Source organism: Gekko japonicus, unplaced genomic scaffold, assembly GCF_001447785.1.
Source record: "Gekko japonicus isolate JY-2015 unplaced genomic scaffold, Gekko_japonicus_V1.1 scaffold218, whole genome shotgun sequence".
NCBI lineage: Eukaryota > Metazoa > Chordata > Lepidosauria > Squamata > Gekkonidae > Gekko > Gekko japonicus.
Window position 1 is genome coordinate 326,632 of NW_015167536.1, and position 20,803 is coordinate 347,434.

The window sequence follows — 20,803 nt, forward strand, 5'->3', positions numbered from 1 at the left end:
CCCGGAATCCTCTGTAACACACAAGAGTTCCTAAATAGAAAAATCCCAGTGGAATGGGTCCCCAGGATATAGCAAGTCTGAAAATCATTAGTGTTGTGTGTGGACACAGATGATCATTCTAGGGAACTTGCCATGATGTGTTTTCATCCTGCCCTTCCTCTGAGGATCTCAGGGTGGCATACACAATTCTTCCCCTTTCCTCACAACAACCCTGTGAGGTAGGTCTCACTGAGAAACAGCAATGGTTCAAGGTGGGGATTTGAACCCAAGTCTCCCAGCCCTAGGCCCAGACACTGTGCCAGAAAGACATGTGGTTAGTCAGGGAGCTGCAACAACCTGTTAAGTGACATGAAGAATTTTACTACCCATTCAGAAATCTGAGTAAGCAGCTGTGTAAAATCCTTTGTGACCTGACATTAACAATGTAACTTGTAAGGGGACGGATTTGGTCTTGTGTCTTCCAGTTGCTGATCACAAGGTTATGCGCACAGCACAATAAGGTATATGTTAAAAAATGGTCATCTGTATTCATCCATAAAGAGGCAAGTGACCTTGGAAGACCCTTGCTGTGAGAACAAGGAGCCAATCAGGAGAAAGGGTGGATTTAACCTGATTGCCAGTAGAATCACAGTAGGAAAATGGAGGCACTGGGCAAAAACAGGGTATGGCAATACTCCATTTAAGTTAAAGTATTTTACAGTACGGGTGCCTGAAAATCAGACGACCTAAGATTACTGTCTATTTTATTTTCCCTAATTGCTACCCTGTTCAAAAGGCTGATAAAGCGGCTGAGTGGCTGAGATAACGGTCATCTTCAGCAAAATTATTTACAAAAGCCTTTTGTTGTTGTTGTTTTACAAAAAAGAGATTTTATACAATGCACTGACAGATCTTTCCCCCCCCCCTCATTTTTTTGGGGAAAAAATCAACCCCATCTTACTGGAATGTTGAAACTTTGTAACATCCAGTGAGGTCCTCTTCCCCCACCCACGAATGTTCAGTACAGTTAAATAAATAGGAGGTAATGGGTGGGCAGAGAGGTGGTGGGGGTAGGGAGGAGGGAAGAAATACTCGTGGTTGCACTTAGAGGTATTTTTTTTAATGAGTTAATAGGACTGTAGCAATTTCCCCTGCTTGGTTTCCATGGCAGGGAGCCCCACTCACAGATGCATAAGATTTACAGGTCCCTGAGAATCTCCCTGAGGCACAGGATGTGTGGTTAAGTCTGTGTAAATGGGAAGGGAATCGGAAGGCCCGAGCTGGTGCTGGACGGGGATTTCAGCAACACAGCTGTAGTCCAGGTTTGCCGAAGAGCAGTCAGGGAAGCTGAAGAGAGAGTCAGCCTCAGGCACATTTCCCAGGTAATTTTCTCCCATCTCGTTCGGGCTCGCTTGCAGAACCGGAGGTCCGTAAGGATGACCTTCTCCTTGCAGAGAGAGGGGCCCATATTCAGACATTAAGGGGCTGTCAAAGAGGTTGTCTGGATAGGCCGCTGAGCCGTAGATCTCTCTCGGGCCCTTGCTGCATGAGCCTGGAGTGGCCGTCTCATACTCTGCCTCCATCTGACTGTAGTAGTCGCTCACTGGAGGGCTTTGGCTTGGGGATTTCCTGGTGGTCCCCTTGGCCCGGCTATCTTTCTTGTATTTCATCCTCCTGTTCTGGAACCAGATCTTGATTTGCCTCTCTGAGAGCCGCAGAAGCCGGGCCATTTCCAGCCTGCGTGGCCGGCAGAGGTACCGGTTGAAATGGAACTCTTTCTCCAGCTCTACTAGTTGGGTATGGGTGTAGGCTGTGCGGACTCTCTTGGAAGAGGACAGGTTGGGCAAAGAGCTCCTGGGGTCTAAATAAAGGAAATAAAAAAGATTCTGTTCAGTCAGAATCCTGATGACTTTGCAGAGAATCAAACTATTTTATCTAGGGGGGAAATCTGCATATAATAAACTGTATAAATATGTGTGCTACACACTGCCCAAATTCAGGTAGAGATTTAGAGCGGAGCTGAAATTGCTCAGTTTTCTGCAAACGTTTTTGTCTGTATGAAAACCCAAACCTTTTTGGTGGTGACGTTCCTCAACAATCCTTACGAAAACATCTGCTTAGTCATATGTATTCCCCTTGCTCTCAATTACTTTTGGCCAACAACAGCACATAGACACATCTGATTGGCTATATAGAATGGTGACATCAGCCCAATCACCACATGGCACACGATTGGTTGGAATCACTCATGTGACTTGTCTCACAAGGGGAGGAGGAAGCAGTGTGGGTGATGGTGGGGAAATGATACCAAAGAATCTGCAGCAAGGGGAAATCCTGATCACTGAACAGTCTGACAGTGCTGAACAAGTGAGCATTTGCACAATTCAAGCATTTTAGGGGAAATGTCTGTCTCATTACTCAAAAAACAAAACTGGACAATATCCCATGCATCCTGATAAAATTCTGGATTCTTTTAAGAGAGCTCTGAACATCTTATAGACAAGATTTTCACAGACTAGGAATGTTTTTATCTATCTATCTCCCTCTTCAGACATTACAATGGAAAAAAAACTACCAATCACAAGTATTGGGATCCTGTGCTACCTGTGACCCTTCTGACATATGTGAGCACCATGTTGAGTGAATGGGGCGATGTGCATATTTACTGTGCATGTCTAGTCTTGGTACATATGAATGAGAACCCTGAAAAATCCAATGGTCAGTTTGTGTGTACCATCCAGAGCTATGTGTGCATGGTAAATATACACATGGTCTTTGTTCACACAATAGGGTGACCATACAAACTGGGAGGATCTGTGTGGCTGGTAGGCTACCAGTTCTTGTGATTGTAACATCTGAAAAGGAATGTGTATCTTCTATCTATGTTTGGCTAGATAATTGTACATCTTTCTAGATATGTCTGAACCCATCCTACTTTTAAGAAGTAGATAACCATTGAGATTTATCAAAATAGAACAGCTATTTTGTTAAATCTTTTTTAATTTAATGAGCAAATATGAGTGTTCTTTTCAAAATAATCTTTAGTGAAGGATCTAGAAACAATGGGTTCAATTACAAACACTTCATCCACAAGTAGAAAGTTGCTTCTGCTTGTGTAAGGAGGGCAAGGGCAATTTTCATAGATCTAACACTGTTCCTGATGTTCAGAATCTACTTTCTGGGGGCGCATGGGTCTTTACCGAGAAGGGGAAGCAAAAAAAACTGTGATCTATGAGCTGAGTTCTTGGTTATGACCCTTTGGATCCAATCCACTATATCTGAGTGATTTACAGAAGCCTTTTGGTCCTATGGCTTGAGAGTCAGTGAACAAAGTAAGATATAAATATAAATAATTAAAATAACAACAATGATTTTCAAGGAGTAAGCAAAAGAAAATACTGAAGACACATGCTATGATTTAGCTGCTGAAGCTAAAGGAATGTGGATAGGAAACCATCTAGGAACTATGGGTTGGATCCAGCCGACATTTTCAGTCCATCTCACAGAATTATCCTTCTTATTACAGCTCCCACACCACATGGCTTTTGTCCATGCTGATCTCCAGTGTGGTCAAAAGAGTGGTGGTCAAAGGAGGCCTCCTCTTTTCACATGTGGAAAAGCTGGTTGGATCCAACTCTATGTAAGGAGGAACAGTAGAATACAAATATAACAAGAAGTATCTTACCACTTTTAAAAAACCCTACTCTTCTTCTGAGGAACTCACGGCAGCATGCATTATACTCTCCTCCTCATTTATGCTGACTACAATTATGTGAGGGAGGTTATACTGACAGAAAAGTTGACTAGCCCAAAGTCCCCCAGTGAGCTACAGAGCTCTGAACCTACTCCAGCACTCTACCTTCCACACTGGCTCTTGAGCTCGGCATCAACGCTTATTTGGAATGCTAGGCAATTATTATTTAGATGCATATTGGCAGTGACCACAGGAGATGACAGATAAAACAAAGTACCTGAAGAAGGAAGGCTGTTGTTCTGCTTGGAGCTGTGTCTTGTTTCCTTCATCCAAGGGAAGACTTGTTTTGGTAAATGGCTTTTATGGGCTTTCCTATTGCCATTGGTGGAGGTGCCACAAGGGTCGGAAGAAGTGACCAATGGAGGCTGTTGTGATCTTGAGGTCTGATCATTGCTGTTCCCTAGAGATCCCTGCTGGGTACCTTTTTGGTCTGTTGGAGACCCTGTAGATGTTGCTAATTCTGGGTGTACCAATGGAGCCAGAAATGATTGCTGACTAACAGAATCTCTCCTAATGGGATCTTGGTTGTCTTCGTGAGGAGCTTTTTGCATTTCCTGTTCTTGACTGACTGAAGAAATGGGGAAGGAGACTGATACCTTGAAATGAATGCGAAAGGAATCCAGAGTATGAGATGGTAGACAGAACTCCAGTTACTGCTGAGGAAGGATCCTCCTCAAACAAATGTCCTCACAGCCAAAGGAAAACATTCTAAGTCAATAGGCCTTAATAAAAGCTCTCACCAACTCTACTGGCTTCTGAGCCAAATCTGCTTTAAAAAAAAGGAATGTGATCTTACACAGACAGTCTTTGAACTTCAACCTGTCTGCAGTCAAAACTAATTTGCTTCCAGACATTCTCCTCTACAAATGTTGGTATAGGTTATTCACAGGCTAATTTAACATCTATATATTCACAAGGTATTTGGCATCAATATCTCACTCTCCTATAATACTAGAACAGGCACCCAATGGGCAGCAGATACAGGAGGACAGACCAAAGGAAGTACTTCTTCACTCAAAGAGTAATTAATTTGTGGAATTCATTGTTGCCAGATGTAGAGAAGGCTGCTAGTTTGGTGGTGGAAAATGCCATCAGGTCACAGCTAGCTTAGGGCAATGCCATAGAGTGTTCAAGGTAAGAGACAAACTGAGGTGGTTTCCCATCGTCTGCCTTGTAGCTAGGCTGGATTTTCTTGGTGGTCTCCCATTCTAGTACTAACCGGGACCCACCCTGCTTAGCTTCACACATCTGACAAGATTGGGCTAACCTGGACCATACAGATCAGAATGGGTCAGGAAAGGGCTGAGGAAGGCAAGGCAGACACATCTTCAGAATATTGCAAGCCCTTTCAGTTTGCCTCAGTGCACAGGAACATCTTGAAGCTGGGTCCTATTTGTATCCCCTGGCTTTAATGCAGAAAAGAACTTTAGGGCAATGGCCTTCTGAGGAAGAGTCATGTGCTGTGCCATGAGAAGCAACAGGGCTATGTGCTGTGAGTCTGTGGGAACATCAGAAGAGTACAGGATGTGTTGCTAGGCACAGAATTCAGATTTGATTCTTTAAAAACCCAAAACACCTCATGTTTCTGGCCCTTATGGTTATAGTGTTCTTTTTTTGTGATATAGGAAAACAGTGGGGATACAGAAAAGAAAGGGAAAGGGGGGGGAAGGGGGTGTTATGAAGGTGTTCTTAAAAGTATATGCTGTATGGGCAATGCCTGTAAGTGTGGAAGCAATTTAGAGGGGTGGTTGGACATTGCTGGTGGTTGGAGATGGGACTTCATGGTCCAGCAAAGTTTCTTGCTCTTCTATATGGCTAGCAAAGCCCCCCTCCCCCCAAAAGTGTGCACAATGACAAAAACAATGCACATTTTTTCCCATTTGTATTCTTCATGGAGACTGATCTTTCATATTGGTGCAGGACTGTCTAGGTAAAGAATTTGAACTGTTTGAAGCACTGATTGCACATATCCCTGTCCTGTAGAAACCCCTTCAAGAACAAGATTGACCATAATTTCTATTAACAAAATTTATGGCAGGGTATGCGCTTTCGTGAGTCACAGCTCACTTCTCCAGATATCTGAAGAAGTTATCTGAAGAGGTTATCTTCAGTCATCTGAACTGAGCAGTGACTCAGGAATGCTCATAACCTGCCACAACTTTTGTTCATCTTTAAGGTGCTACTGGACTCTTGCTCTTTTCTACTGCTACAGGCAGACTAACACGGTTACCCACCTTGGTAATTTCTGTTATAAGGAATACAATGGCCGAGTTCAGGCTGGCAGTTTGGCCCGATATAGGCGCGTTTCACAAATGGATTAAAGGGGCCAGTTCACACAGCCACAGCTGTCAGACATTCCCCAGCCATACTCAACCTGTCCTATGATGATTCCCTACCGTGTTAAAAAAGTATGAGGTGAAAACCGTAGCAAACCCTGGAGGGCGCGTTGATCCCGCTTCCCAGAAGTATGCACGTTAAAAGCAGCAAACAAGCCACATTGCTGCGGTGCTGTGCCTATGCGCATAGGCGCATGTCACTGGAGTAAAAAAAGCTGCTTACAGCCACGCCTCCACCAATGGCAAGCCAACTGTGTGAACACTCCCTTGCGCCTCCTCCCTGGTATGCTGCCGCATCAATAGGTGCAGTGCGACCGGGAATCCCCGGCGCAACTTGGTCCTGGTCTTTTTGCCCCGCCTCCCTCACACTTCATACTGCCAGTCTGTCCTCAGCCAATGATTCTCTCCTCACCATACAATTGTCCTTAAATGTGTAGCTCTCAAAGAGTTTTCTTTCCCCCCACCAAGTTGCACCCAACTTATGATGACCCTGTAGAGTTTTCAAGGCAAGAGACGTTTGGAGGTGATTTGCCATTGCCTGTCTCTGTGCAGTGACCCTGGTATTCCTTGGTTGGTCTTCCATTCAAATACTGACCAGGGCCAACCTTAGCTTCCGAGATCTGATGAGATCAGGCTAGCCTGGGTTATCCAGATCAAATGATAGCACTCTACCAATAGCATTTCCTACAGATCACTGGGTTATTCAAGCCTTCTGTAGAACCAGCTGCTATAAGCAGCTTCTTTTTGGTGATGGCCCTCTTTTAATGTACTTTGCTCCATTCAGGAAGCCCATCAAGCCCTCCCAGTTGCAGAGATTCTAAATGCCCCTATCTACAACAGTTATTTTCGGGTCCCCATGCCCAGTAAATCATTCTCTTTATTTTGTCATTTATTTTGCCTTTGGGAAATGCCTTGTTAAAATGTTGTTATGCATGAGTTACTTGTGATTTTCTTTCTTTAAGGTCCAGGTGCCTCCCCAGGATCTTTAGGAGGTAAATCTCTTTGAAGATGGGTTTGGTTGAGTATTCTCTATAGTATAGGAGATGTTCATGTGTCAAATTGTATTGTATGCATGAACTCTAAGGCAGCACACAACCTCCATTTCACTCAGTGGACATGCTGAAATAGACTTTGAACTGCTCATAACTGATCTGTAGGGCAATCTGCGGGTTCTTTTCTTTCCCCAAGCTTGATTGTTAGAGTATATCTTTAACCAAAAAGAACAAGCAACTTGGCTTTTTAAATCAGCTGAGGACAGCTTTTGAAGAATAACTGTACACATCATAAACAAGCATAGAAGAAAGAAACTTAGGCAACATACAATGTTGTGTGTTTAGGGGTGATCCTTAGTAAGGCATGCTGCATGTGTATTTGATATTTTATGCCAATAAAGGTGTTGTATTTGTATTTGTAGTAAGGAAAGCTGATACAAACATGCCCCAATCAGAGGTCATTTCGGGGGGGAACGCGTGAGGTACGGGGGGCGGGGCACATGACAAAGCCCCACCCCCTGCTTCCAGCCGCCCCGCTTCCGGCCCTCATTCAGCCAGGAGGAGGCAGGAGAAGAGGGAGGGTAAGTTGCTTCCTCCCTGCCTCTCCCCACCCCTGCCTGCCTGGGGCCAGGGAGGGCCTTCGCGGGGCTTCCTTGCACTCCCGCCGGCCTTGCAGGTCCACCGCCAGGCCCCTCATGGGGCTCGGCAGTGGAGCTGCAAGGCCGGTGGTGGCAGGCGGGACCGCGTGGGGCGGGGTGTGTGGCCTTATGACACACTTCTGGTGATGTCAGGGGGTGTGGCCTTATGACACACTTCCAGTGATGTCAGGGGGTGTGGCATATGCTAATGAGTTATGCTAATGAGTTCCCCTAGCTCTTTTTCTACAAAATGACCCCTGGCCCCAATTTTTCATTTGTAAAATGATGTACAGTTTTAAATATCCCCCCCCCAAAAAAAAAATCAGTGAAAAGCATTCCCTTCTGCCTAGCATTTGGGAGCTGGGAATCACTTCAAGATGTTGTTTTATCACCAAATTGAACAAATTTATCTTTGCCTTTTTACAGCCTTTTGCACTATTCTATGATGTAAGCTTCTTGGAGGGCCATTAGAGGTCCGGTGGCAAGTGGGGCACCAATTGGAATATAAATAAATTAATAACCTCCAATATTCTTAACTCACCCCACCTCCCTTCCAAATGCACTGCAGAGAGATTCCTTGTCCAACAAGGGGCCATTTGTACACTGCACCTAACCAGTACGCAATTGTGTGCGTGTAAACATGTGCACAGCCTGATATTTTGTATAAACAGCACCTTAAGTCAGGGCAGGAAATATCTCCAAAGCACAGAGAATTGCAATACCAAACCAGGGCCCTCCCACCCCAAGGCAGAATGGGATGAAGGAGCTACAATTCGAATGGCATTTTCTAAAAATGGAAGGAAACTCTTAAAGTGGAGGCCAATAGAGGAGAAAGCAGGAGAGCTGAAAATTACTCCATGGCCACAGCCATCCCTTAACCATACCTTCTACCATTTATTTATTTATTTATTTATTTATTATTTAGTAATTCAATTTATACCCCGCCCTCTCCATTGGAGGGGGCAGCAAAGTAGAAGGGAACACGAGTCAAGGAGAAAAAGCAAACCATCTCCATAAAAGAGGTCTCATATATTTAAATTTATGTCATTCAATCAGTAAGATAAAAATCTAATTTTAATGGGGAAGTTCCAAGTACCGGTCTGGGGTCAGTCATTGTCAATCATTCTAGAGCCTTTACACACACTGGAAGCTGGAAACAGGGTTGCTAAGCAACTGGGTAGAAAGCCACCCTGCACATTTCCCCTTTTATCTCCACATAAGAACTGAAGATGTGTTCTTCAGAATATCTGTGAAGGAAGGCTGACAATGGCCTTGCTCTGTGGTCTGCCTTGCTTCTTTCCTAGGGACATGGTAGAGCATACCTTGGCTGGGTGAGGGGGGTGCTCTACCAGCCTTGGCCGTTTGTAGGCCCCTCTTAGTGTCTTGCATCTTCTGTCATATCTGTGAGCTTAATGCTAATCTTCTCCCTCACAGGAAAACTAACCTATCATAAACTGCAGGGCTGTCTCCAGCCTCTTAGCCCAGTACTTTGGTGATCCATCCAGAAAGCTCTTGCATGTACTCTGGCAAGTACTTGGATAGGAGATCTCCTTGAAATACCAGCAGTCCGGAGGACAGAGGCAGGCTTTATTCAGCCACCTCTCTGAATAGCCTCCAGGCCCCCAGTAGAGGTCAGTCACCAGAGGTATCTGTAACTTCCAGGTGCACACGCACATGCATATATAAAAAATACCAAAAAAATACAGAAAGCTCTTGCATGTTCAGTGTGTTTGAGCTCCAATTTATGGCGCAGCAAGCTTCTGTCATGGTAATCTGCTGGAATCCTTGCAGGAATCCTGCTGTGCTCTTAGTATGTAGAGAATGTATACTAGTTAGTAAAGATTTTTTCCCATATATATAAAAATATCTATAGAAGAGGAGGAGGAGGAGGAGGAAATTGGATTTATACCGCACCCTTCACTTGGAGTCTCAGAATGGCTTGTCATCACCTTTCCCTTCCTCTCCCCACAACAGATACCCTGTGAAGTAGGTGGGGCTGAGAGAGTTCTTTCAAGGACTACCTCTTGAGAGATCAGGTCTGTGAGAACTTGTGACTGACTCAAGGTCACTCCAGCAGCTGCATGTGGAGGAGTGGGGAATCAAACCCAGTTCTCCCAGATCAGAGTCTGCACTCTTATACACATACATATACGCACATGCCCTGGCATGGATGGCCCAGGCTAGCCCAGTCTCATCAGATCTCAGAAGCTGAGCAGGGCTGTCCCTGGTTAGCATTTGAATGAGAGACCTCCAAGGAATACCAGAGTCTCTATGCAGAGGCAGGCAATGGCAAACCACCTGTGAATGCCTCTTACCTTGAAACCCCTGTGGGGTCACCGTATGCCAGCAGCGACTTAATGGCGCTTTCCATCACCAACACACACACACACACAAACATAATTTTATACATATAATTTTAAACATCTATATGTCTGTATGTATAATTTTAAGTGAACACATAAAACAACTTTGGTGCACATCTAGAAGATGTGAAGTGTGGAATTGTCCCAGGAGGATTTTCATGGTAAATGTGCATCCTATTGACACGAGTGGCAAAAATCGCTTTCATTTTCCATGTAGAAAGACTGGACTTTGGGTGCCTGAAAAGCTGCTGAGTCTTCAAAGGCGCAGGTATAAAGGAGCCAGGATTGCATGTGTAATGTAGGCAGGATGTTGCATGGTGTAATTGCAGTACAGAGAGGTCTATGTTTGGAAAAAATATTATTGATGCCTGTGTTAGGAGTAATGGTTTGTTTGAAGTACATATTGAGAACAGTTGCTGAATTTGGCTGCCAGTCAATACAATATCTATGTATATGAATTTTATCAGGCGTGAGTGGATGAAAATAAGCACGAAGCATTTTCTAGCATCTCTTTCTCCCACCCACTTCCCCCTTTCCTTTGGTTCCAAATAGTCAAAGTCTATGTAAGTTCTGCAGTAGGGAATTTTTATTTAAAAGGAAGCAATATTCTTCTTGGAGAGATAAGCAGAGGCTCTTGGGGAAAGCACTGGCCTGTAGAAATGATGGCAGGCATACAAAGCAGCTTTGAAAGGTGTATTGGGCTCGGTAAGAGCAAAGGAAGCATATCGTATTAAGTTGGCCTGTGAGCTTTATAGCCGTGACTCCGTGGGTAGAAATAGAATGTCCGTCAGTGCTCCGTCCAAAGACAAATTCACTGGCAGAGCGGTGTGCATTTTATCTATTTACTTCATTTATTATTTACTTATTTATTTACTTCAATTATACCCTGCCTTTCTCCTCAATGGGGAACCGAACTGGCTTACAACAGTCTCCTCTTCATTTTATCCTAGCCCGAGGGTGCGTGACAAGCCCAAAGTCACCCAAGGAACGTCCATCGCAGAGTGGGAATTTGAACCTGGCCCTCCCAGATCCTAGTCTAACCACTATACCACACTTGGATGCTTTGCGTAGCTTGAAAAATATGTGTATTTCGGGGCTTTTTTTGTAGCATAATTAGCATAATAGGTCACACCCAACAGCAGAAACTCATTAGCATATTAGGCCACACCCCTGACAGCACATCTCATTAGCATATTAGGCCACACCCCCATGTTACCAGAAGTGTGGTCATCCAGCCACACCCACACTTTGCTTCCTATTCTGTTTACTTTGTTTATTGTCAAAACCCAGGGCTTTTTTTGTAGCAGGAACTTCTTTGCATGTTAGGCCACACACCCCTAATGTAGCCAATCCTAATGAGTTTCTGCTGTTGGGTGTGGCCAATTATGCTAATGAGTTCCTGCTGGGCGTGGCCAACACGGGAGCCAGCCAGAACTCCGTTCCTGTGCGTTCCTGCCCAAAAATAGCCCTGATGTATTTATTTATACCCCACGTTTTCCCCCCAACAAGGACCCAAAGTGGCTAACATTGTTCTCCTCCATTTTATCCTCACAACAGTCCTGTGAGGTAGTTTAGGCTGAGAGTGTGTGACTGGCCCAAGGTCACCCAGCCATCTTCCATGGTGGGGATTCAAACCAGGTTTCCTGGATCCTAGTCTGACACTGTAACCATGACACCACACTGGGATAGTGGTGCATCAACTCTGCAGGAAGACAAAAATTGAAATCTGCAACTTTGATGTTGATGTATTACACACACACACACAATCGGTTTTGGAAGTCAAGGGAATGGTCAAGGAACTATGTAGAATACTGATGCCTTGATCGCAGGAAAGCATGTTTAACCTCTTGGCTGGCTTACCCTGGGCACTGCTCAACTGCTTCCAAGCCTATTCTGATCACAGTCATAAGGGCTAGAAGCTTTCTATTTTTTTAACAAAAAACCCAATGAAAGCTAGAATTCTCTGCATGCTGTCTTTGACACCCATCAAATCTAGTGCGTTTGCACATCCACACAATATACTCAGCCCTGAAATGGCACTTAATTTGCTTGCCTGTATATTTCATTCAGGGAACAGCTGACCAATGATCATTGATGGATTACATATGAGGTGCAAAACACAGCAATATCTAGTTGTGACTAATGTCCCATTAAAAAACTTGATCATAACTACCTGAAGTCTCATTGATTTCAATTAGATTTTAATTGTGACTAACTTTGGCCGGTTGGCACTCAGTGGCTGCAGTTTACTTCCTTCCTTTAAAGGCCAGGTAGCCCCATCCAATTGGCCCTGGGAGCAATAATAGCAACTATTATGGAAAGAATAACGTGACTAATAGCCTGGGCGAAAGTGAGCTGGTATGAGCTGGTGTGGAATAATGATAAGACACTTCTTCTAGCCCCCCTCCCCCAAGATGGACAATGCTGGTTAAGAAATTTTAACAGTGCAGTCTTAATCAGAGTTACACCCTTCTAAGTCTTTTGAAGACATTAGGTCTACAAGAGTGTTAAGTCTGCCTAGGACTGCACTGTAAGTTACTTTCACCCCCAACTAAGAGCAGTAGAACCAAGTCTCCAAAGGATTCAGAATCCCAAAACCAATTTGGTGGGTTTTGCAGAACCATCAACTTTTTTACTTGCCCCCAGTCCGGTAGCTTTAACGTGGAGTGGAATTTAGCAGGTGAAATTTAGCTTGATAATAAATTACTGGGGGGAGGGGGGGGGCTCCCTCCTGGCTAAATTCTTGTATTTTTGGCAGCTGTTAAGAGGAACAAGAACAAAGTCAGTTTTTTTAAAAAGTGGCAATTCAGGAAAACTGGAATGTGTTCCCTAAGTGCACCGGTTTCATCTTAAGAGAAAACTATCAAATGTCAGTTCTGGAAGCCATGTTGGAAGGTAAACTATAGGTGATAACTGTGTTTCCTGATATTCCTAGAGAGGTTATGAATCTCACTGAAGAAGATACTACTACTACTACTACATACCCTCCCAATGCAGGTATTTGAGGGATTTCCACATGTCAATCATGCCCGAGAACTCTTCTTTTTCTACCCTGTTCACAAACAAAAGGATGCTAGACTGTCCCTCCACAAACGTGAAAGGAATAGAGTAACTTTGGGACTCAAGTGGCTTGCAACTTTTCTTTCTTTCTTCTCCTTAGCATTACTCGACCCCGTGATGTTGGGCTTTCCCTTCTGCCCCCAATGCATGATGGGATGAAGGAGCTTTGCTTTGAATGAATGGGTTGGATCCAGACAAAGTTGTCTGCTGATGGAAGGGATGAGGTAATTTCCCCTTTCTGCTACACACTCCCAGTTCCCCTTTCATGCTGTTCTTGAGGGTCTGTGGTCCCCCAGAAGCTGCATTTTGTGGAGATCAGTGGGCAGCATTTTTTTGGGGGGGGGTATTCTGTTCCACTGAGAGAGTGTGAAGTGTGAGTGGAAATTGTGGTTTGGATCCAGCCCCCTATTTTCTAAAAACTGGAAGGAAATTCTTAAAGTGGATGGTAGGCAGGGGAGATCTGGTGATGCACAATTCAGAGTACAACAAAGCATCGTGACGTCCTTTCAGGCCCCTGGACTTCAGCGCAGCTCTACTCAGGCCTGCAGCTGGTGGTTTATCCATAACCTTTGAGTGAGCTCCTATATGGATGCACTCTTGCACAGAGGCTACTTAAATGCCACAATGGGAAGGGAAGGGAAGGGAAGGGAAGGGAAGGGAAGGGAAGGGAAGGGAAGGGAAGGGAAGGGAAGGGAAGGGAAGGGAAGGGAAGGGAAGGGAAGGGAAGGGAAGGGAAGGGAAGGGAAGGGAAGGGAAGGGAAGGGAAGGGAAGGGAAGGGAAGGGAAGGGAAGGGAAGGGAAGGGAAGGGAAGGGAAGGGAAGGGAAGGGAAGGGAAGGGAAGGGAAGGGAAGGGAAGGGAAGGGAAGGGAAGGGAAGGGAAGAGCAGGATTTGTTTGTTTGCTTTCTGTTGGATTTTGGGGTTGAAAAAAAATAACAATAGTTTTACAAAAAATTCTTACCAAATCTGCATTGGCATTGGCAGACATCCTTTTGGGTGAGGCATGTCCCCTTTCTCATAAATCACTCTTTCAATATGGTTCCTTCAGCAACAATAACTCAAAAATAATTCTAAAATGCAAGATTTTCCCCCTTCTAAAGGACTGCTTTACTCATATGTAAGTGTCTCAAGTAATTGATTGATCAATTTAAAGACTCATCTCTGATCACATTACAATTAAATAATATAGAACCGGATATAAATTTAAGGAGCTTAATAATGTGCCAGGCTGCATCCTACAAATCAGGTTTTTTTAAAAAAATAATAATTTCATCATTGAGCTCAGGGCTGCATTGATGGTTGCCCTTTTCCTTGTTTTATCTTTGCCACAGTTCTGTGAAGTAGATTGGGCAGGAGGAGATGGGAGAACGGGGAAGCCCGACCCAAAGGCAGCCCATGAACCTTTTCAGTTGAGTGAGGATTTCAGCACAGCTCTGCTAACTCTTACTCTGACATTCTAACCGTGTAATCTTGACTACTGGCCTTAATAGAGCAAGATTACCCCACCCCTTGAAAAATGGCTGAGAAGCAGGTTAGCAAGCAAATCAGGACCTTGGGAAAGCTGTGGTCTTCAGGTCACAAGAAGTCTACTGGTGCCCATTCACAAAGCATTCATTCATTCATTCATTCATTCATTCATTCATTCATTCATTCATTCATTCTGTACATTTTTATCCCAGCCTTCCTCCAGGGAGTTCTGGGTGCCAAACATCATTCTCCCTCCCCCATTTTAGCTTCACAACAACCTTATGAGGTAGGTTAGCTAAGACAGAATGACGGCCAACCACTAAGCTGGTATGACTTGACTGGGGATTTGAACCTGGGTCCAAGAGCCTAGTCTAACCACTACACCTGCCTATTCTCACCCCATATCACTAATTGGGGGGAGGATTACACTGCAAAGGTTTATGATGGTGTCCTTTGGAGCCTTCCAAACCCTTCGCTGGAACTTTCATCTTTAAAAAAAAATACCAGCCCTGACCTAGATAGCCCAGGGAAGCCCAGTCTTGTCAGATCTTGGAAGCTAAGCAGGGCTGACCCTGGAAAGTATTTGGATGGGAGACCTCCAGAGAATACCAGGGCCAGGAGGCCAGAGGCAGACTATCAAGTCACTCAAATGTCATCTGTGCCCCACTGGGGGTCTTCAGAGATTGCCTTGACTTCCATGCAGGGCATACACAAATATGCAAAAATGCAAAAACAAAAAACAAAAAACAAAAACCCAAGGGGGGCCCGGTCACACGGGCCGGAAAATGCGGTGGGGGGGAAGCGTGGCTGTTTGCCCTGGAGCAAAATAACGCGTGGCCGCTGGATCACACATCGCGTCGAGGTCCCGTGGTTAGGGCGTGAGGTGCTGATCACACGGCTATCCTGCGGCGCGGCAAAGAAGCGGCGCGGTGCGATCACACCAGCAATCGCTAGGCGTCACTTCCATGGCAAACGGGATTTTTTTTTCTCACCAAAAGGTGAGCATGCGCATGATTGTTTGTGCGCATCCCGTGAAGACTTTAAAAAAAACTAACCGGTTTGCGACGGGACTAGGACGGGACGCAATCAGACGCCCGCCCTTGCCCCACGTTTTTCAGAAACTAGTACATCGTAAGTACTAGTTTTTTACTCCGTATCTTCAGCACGAAGCCACGGGTTAGCCACAGATGCACTACTCTTCCCAGATGTTGCGGTGTGATCGAGCCCTGAAAATCCGCCTATCATCCGTATCTTTAGCTTGGCAAATGCTCCGTGTGAACGGGGCCTAATCTTATTTATAGACCTACAGGGGAAAACATGCAAGTAATATTCTATTCAGTGTGAAATAAACCTGTTACTAGATGAATCCAAGCCGTGTGTGTGTGCGTACTGAGACGTTTGAGAACCTTACTTTTAAAATCCTCTTAATAATTTCATTAATAAATTCGTCACATTATTCAACTACCTGAGTTTCAGTTTTTGTGGGCTCAGGCTAACTTACAGTACCCCCAGTATATTCTTACCTTTCTCTTCCATCCCCACCCCTTCATTTTTCCCCAGGAGAAAGCAGGAATCCAGAATGTCTGCCACTTAAGCGGTCCCTGATATCCTGTTAATTAATGGATTCTTGTTTGGCAGTGGGTATAGTGTAGCCAGGAGACCCAAAGATTGTCTGGCATCCTCAAACTCTAGCTGTTTTTGTGGCCAGGTTTATTTTTTTTGCCTGAGAGAACTGTGACTGACCCAAGGTCACCCGGCTGGCTTCAAGTGCAGTACAGGGGAATCGAACCAGATTCTCGAGATGACAGTTCACTGCTCTTAACTACTACACTAAACTGGCTCTCTCGATATCCCAGTGTAGTGTTAACAGGGAAGTTGCCTCAGACTTAGGTACCCTCCATAGCATTGGTCAGGGCTTTAAAGTACTATTTAACCTTATCCTTTCCTTATCACATTTATTCTCCTCACTGAAATCTTTCCCAACTTTGCTATCCTGTCTGGAGAACTTTGTGGAGCCCCCCCCTCCCTGTCTGTTACAGAAGGCAGAATCATTGTCAGCGATTTTAGAAAGTCCAGGTTTGTCTCGTGTTGCTTAAAAACTTGGTAGAGTCCGCTCCAAGCGAACCCCTTCCAGTCCTGCACAGACTGCATCTCCAAGGCACCAGTGACCAGTGATCCCTCTAAGCTGAGTCTTTTAGCCTCTGGCTCACACATTTCTGTCTTAGCTCAGGAAGGATGGCTCCAGAGCAAACTAATTTATGCAGTAACCAAATCACTCACTCACAACTTTAATGCCAGTGACTCATAAAGTAGAATTTTTGCTCACAAGACTCCACAGCTTAGAAGGTGCATTGCCAGTGACTCCTGGGTAAGGAGCACACACTCTATGCATGCTTAGAAGTAAATTTGGGGAGCAGATCTACTATTTTTGGGAGACCTCTTTAGGACAGTGCAGTCCTAAGAACACTTTCCTGGGAGTAAACCCCATTGAACAGACTTGAGTCGGATTCTGAGTAGATCTGCTTAGGATTCCTCTTTCAGAGAGTCCCAGCATTAGAAAGAGGCCTCGGTTCAAACTACAGGCACTGGCTTGGAGTCTTTCTTGCAAGGGGAGCTCAATCCCAGACAAATGCTGACTTTTCGCTAAAGTGCTGGCCTGAGCCCTTCATGACTTCTCGGGTCTGAGGGCAGGATCTTTTATGACTCTCCCAGGTCCCCCTTCTGAGGAGCCGGTTTTCCTGACGTTTTAAGGGCAGCTTCCAGGATTCACAAGGAGGGGGCGAAACTCTCATTCCCGAGGTCAAAGAAAGAGGCTTGATTGGATGCCGCCCGATCTGGACGGGAGTGGGAAGGGAACGGGGCGGGGGGGGGGGTCCTCCAGAGCCCAGCTTTCTGGTTCCTGCCAGGTGCCTCTGGGAAGCAAGGCATGCTGGGAAATGGTCCCCCCCCCGGGGGTTGTTCCCTGCCCCCCCGTCTTCTGCCTTCTGGACCTGGCTAGCCCGGCTTAAGAGCAGTGCCTAGACCTGCCCCGTCCTCCCGGATCTCCTCCGGCCATCTGATGCCGCCATTCGAAGGCAGCGAGAGGCACCAGTGACCTGGAAGTTGCCCGAAGAAATAGCCGTCCCGGTGGAGGGAGGCCATCTCCTGCCTTTTCCTTCCGTGAAAGGAGGTTGTTGTCATTCACTACAAAGGCACATAGAATTTGGTCAAGCGTTCGTCTCTCTCTCTCTCTTTTTTTAAATCCATATGACCCGTGAAATGACTGAAGACTGCAAATATTAGTATATATCCCTCCCAACACACACACACAATGTCCTGAGGGCGCATTTCAGGTTTAAACAACTGACTTTCTTTGCCGGCCGCCTTTGAACGCCCGTATGGCTTTTAGTCTGTCCCTCGCCAGTAGAGAAGGGAGTCCTATCATTTTACTGGAAGATCTCCGCACAGGGTTGTACTATCAAGGGCAGCCCATACGCTTTTAGGGCCATATTGACCAAAACTAACCCCCCCCCCCAATAAAAGTAATGAAACAAACCCCAGAAAATTTTTAAAAGGGGCATCAAAGTCGAATCACTTTCCTCTCTACGCACCGCCCCCCATCCCCAATCCTGTTCTCCCCCCACCCTCTTTTTGTAAAAAGAAAGTAACCGCCTCTATGATGTCTCATCCGCAAGTAAGCAAACTTCTGGTCCCGAAGGTGGCGGGAAATCATCTTGCTGGAGAAAGTCGTTTGCTTGTAATTAACGGTTGGTTTCTACCAGCTGAATTTTCGAGCATCGGGCATTTGGGGGACGGGGACAGAGAGACTTGGAATGACGTTCCCAGAACTTCTTTTCTCGGCTGCTTATTCCTTGTGTGCTGAGGCGCACACACACACCCGCGCAGTGGGCTCTTACAGACACTTGTGTGTTTGTGCACTTGCAGGTCCGCGAAAGAAGGGGGGTGGTGGAAACAGATGGGGCGGGTGGAGAAAGGGGAACCCAGCTACACAGATCAAAGATAGGCAAGAACTACACTCCCTATAAATCGAGAAACAGATTTATTTCTCAGTAATTGGCACCAGCGCCTAGATACTTGTCTCTTTATCCAACTATCTCATCAAAGACCTCCTGGCCAGTCAATAATACACGCCGGCTCCAGCAGCCCGTCACAGAGTTAAGCATCCCAACAACCGGTTGAGGTCAGTGGGCTTAAACGCATTGGTCTGTAAGTCGGCAATGCAGTTGAGCCCTGGGGGTTCTTTCGTTGGCAAGGGAAGAGAGGGGTCAATGCCCCGATCCTAAGCAAGTCCCACGGAAATGGACACAAAAGGCCTCGTTTCCATCTCTGAAGGGCCATGGGAAGGGACAGACCCGCCATCCACATGGATTCATCTGCTATTGCTAAGCAAGCCCCTTGGAGATGGAGGGGGCTGACTTACTGGGAAGTCTCTCCCCCCCCCTTTTGAAATCAACGCTTCTAAGGAAACCCCTTGGAAAGGAGGGCTGGTTTCCAAGGCCGTGTGCTCGGGGATTGGGGCCTACTCTAAAGTGCCAAATAGTAAAACGCCCAGTACCACCTTTAAGACTAACAAACTACTGGGCTTTTTTTAGTATTTTGGAGCAACAGACTAACGGGGCTAACTCCTCTGGGTCTCAAGTACCACTTTCTCTTTCCGAAGCTCCTCTGGTTTAGTGAATGGGAGAGCTCGTTCGACGTCAATGGGAGGCTTGCCGCTTCGGGCCCTCCCGATTCCATCCAAAGCACGTTTTCTTGGAACTAAGTTTAACCGAATTTAGCAGAACTTTCTCCTCCCAGGCGGATTAGCCATAGATCGCGTCTGTCGGGTGCTGCGCGCGCTCGGGCACAAACAAACCCCCAGCGATACCCGGGTCCAAAGGATGCACTGGGAATCCCCCCCCCCAAGTTGGGATTTATTGTTATTATTTCCCTTAGTTGCTCTGCAGTAGTCGGTGGAAAACATCCGATCTCGGAGACATTTGCATGCCCCTATCAAATCCCAAAGAGGTTATTTTACAGGCAAATCCGAAGGGTTGTTCCAAACACACACAACCCCGCGCCCGCCACTGCAGCTATTCGCTTGGCCTTCTCCGTTTATGTATTTATGCTTAGGCGATTCAGATTTATTCCTTGCCAGAGAAAGGCGAGGGGGGGAGTGGAGGCTCGACTAGGCAGGGTTCTTGGCAGGCAAGTCACGTTATGCAAATCTGGCCTTGATGATTCTGCAGTATCTTTTAAAAAAAACACACACACACACACGCACACATACACCCTGCTTCTATTTAACCCTCTCCCCCCCTTTCCTGTTTGGTCTGTTTTTAATAGCACCGAAGGTGGCAGGATAGGGTAGGGGGGGGAATCAAATAATCTAGGGTTGCACACCCCCTCCCAAAGAGAAAACCCTAAATTATCTGAAATTTAACAGGGCGCCAGCTTCAAACGGCTCTGTCCACATTCGCCTAGCAAGCCGCCCCCCCCCCACAATCCAATTTAGCAACAAAGAAAGATGGGGTGAGAAAAGAAGGGCTTGGGGGGGGTGGTGAGGAAATTGGACCAGTCCTCCCCTTCTAAGATTGTCTTCACGTTTTCTCGGAAGAACCTCTCTCTCTCTTTCTCTCTCTTTCCTATACTTAAACTCACAAATACATAATGATATAGATATATGTACAGAGAGAGAGAGAGAGAGAAGGACGCATATTGAGTATATATATATATTGCCTATAGGTGTAGGCGATATCTCTTTATACATATATAATCAACTGGATCCTTCAGATCTGATTCCTGTTCATGTAAAAGCAAGCCGGTTTTTTGAGGTTCAATTATAAACGATTTTGCACTACAGAAGATGAGAGAGAGAGAGAGAGAGAGAGAGAGAGAGAGAGAGAAGCATTTCGAATAGTCACACTTGTCAAGCGAGACCATCTTTTAGCTCTCAGAAGCAGCAAATCCATGTGAACTCTGGGTGAACCAAGATTGAAGCCATAAATCATCGCTACAAAAGCCGGCTGCTGCATACGAGTTCCAGACCCCTTACCTTTAACGCTTTCGCGGGCGAAGACGGGAAAAGCAGAGCTACAAAAGTTCACATATTCTGCGCGCAGCCTAAACAAGGAGGGGGGGAGGGGGCCCTGTGAATATAGGCGGGGGGGAGGGAGCTTGTTGTCTGATTTTTTTTAGAACGGGTAAGGGGTGGTATTGGCTTAATACTGGCAGAT

At 45.7% G+C, this 20,803-nt stretch overlaps 1 protein-coding gene across 1 annotated transcript in view; it reads right to left on the bottom strand.

Annotated features, from left to right (window-relative positions):
* Positions 1-1,038: 1,038 nt before the first annotated feature.
* Positions 1,039-20,803, bottom strand: part of LOC107112374 (homeobox protein Hox-D3-like) — a 28,876-nt gene continuing 9,111 nt past the window's right edge. The window contains exons 2-3 of the mRNA XM_015413498.1: positions 3,951-4,329; positions 1,039-1,840 (exon numbers count right to left, since the gene is read on the bottom strand). Of these exons, the coding sequence (XP_015268984.1) occupies positions 1,161-1,840; positions 3,951-4,329 (1,059 nt within the window). The 3' untranslated portion in view covers positions 1,039-1,160. The remainder of the gene's footprint in view (positions 1,841-3,950; positions 4,330-20,803) is intronic.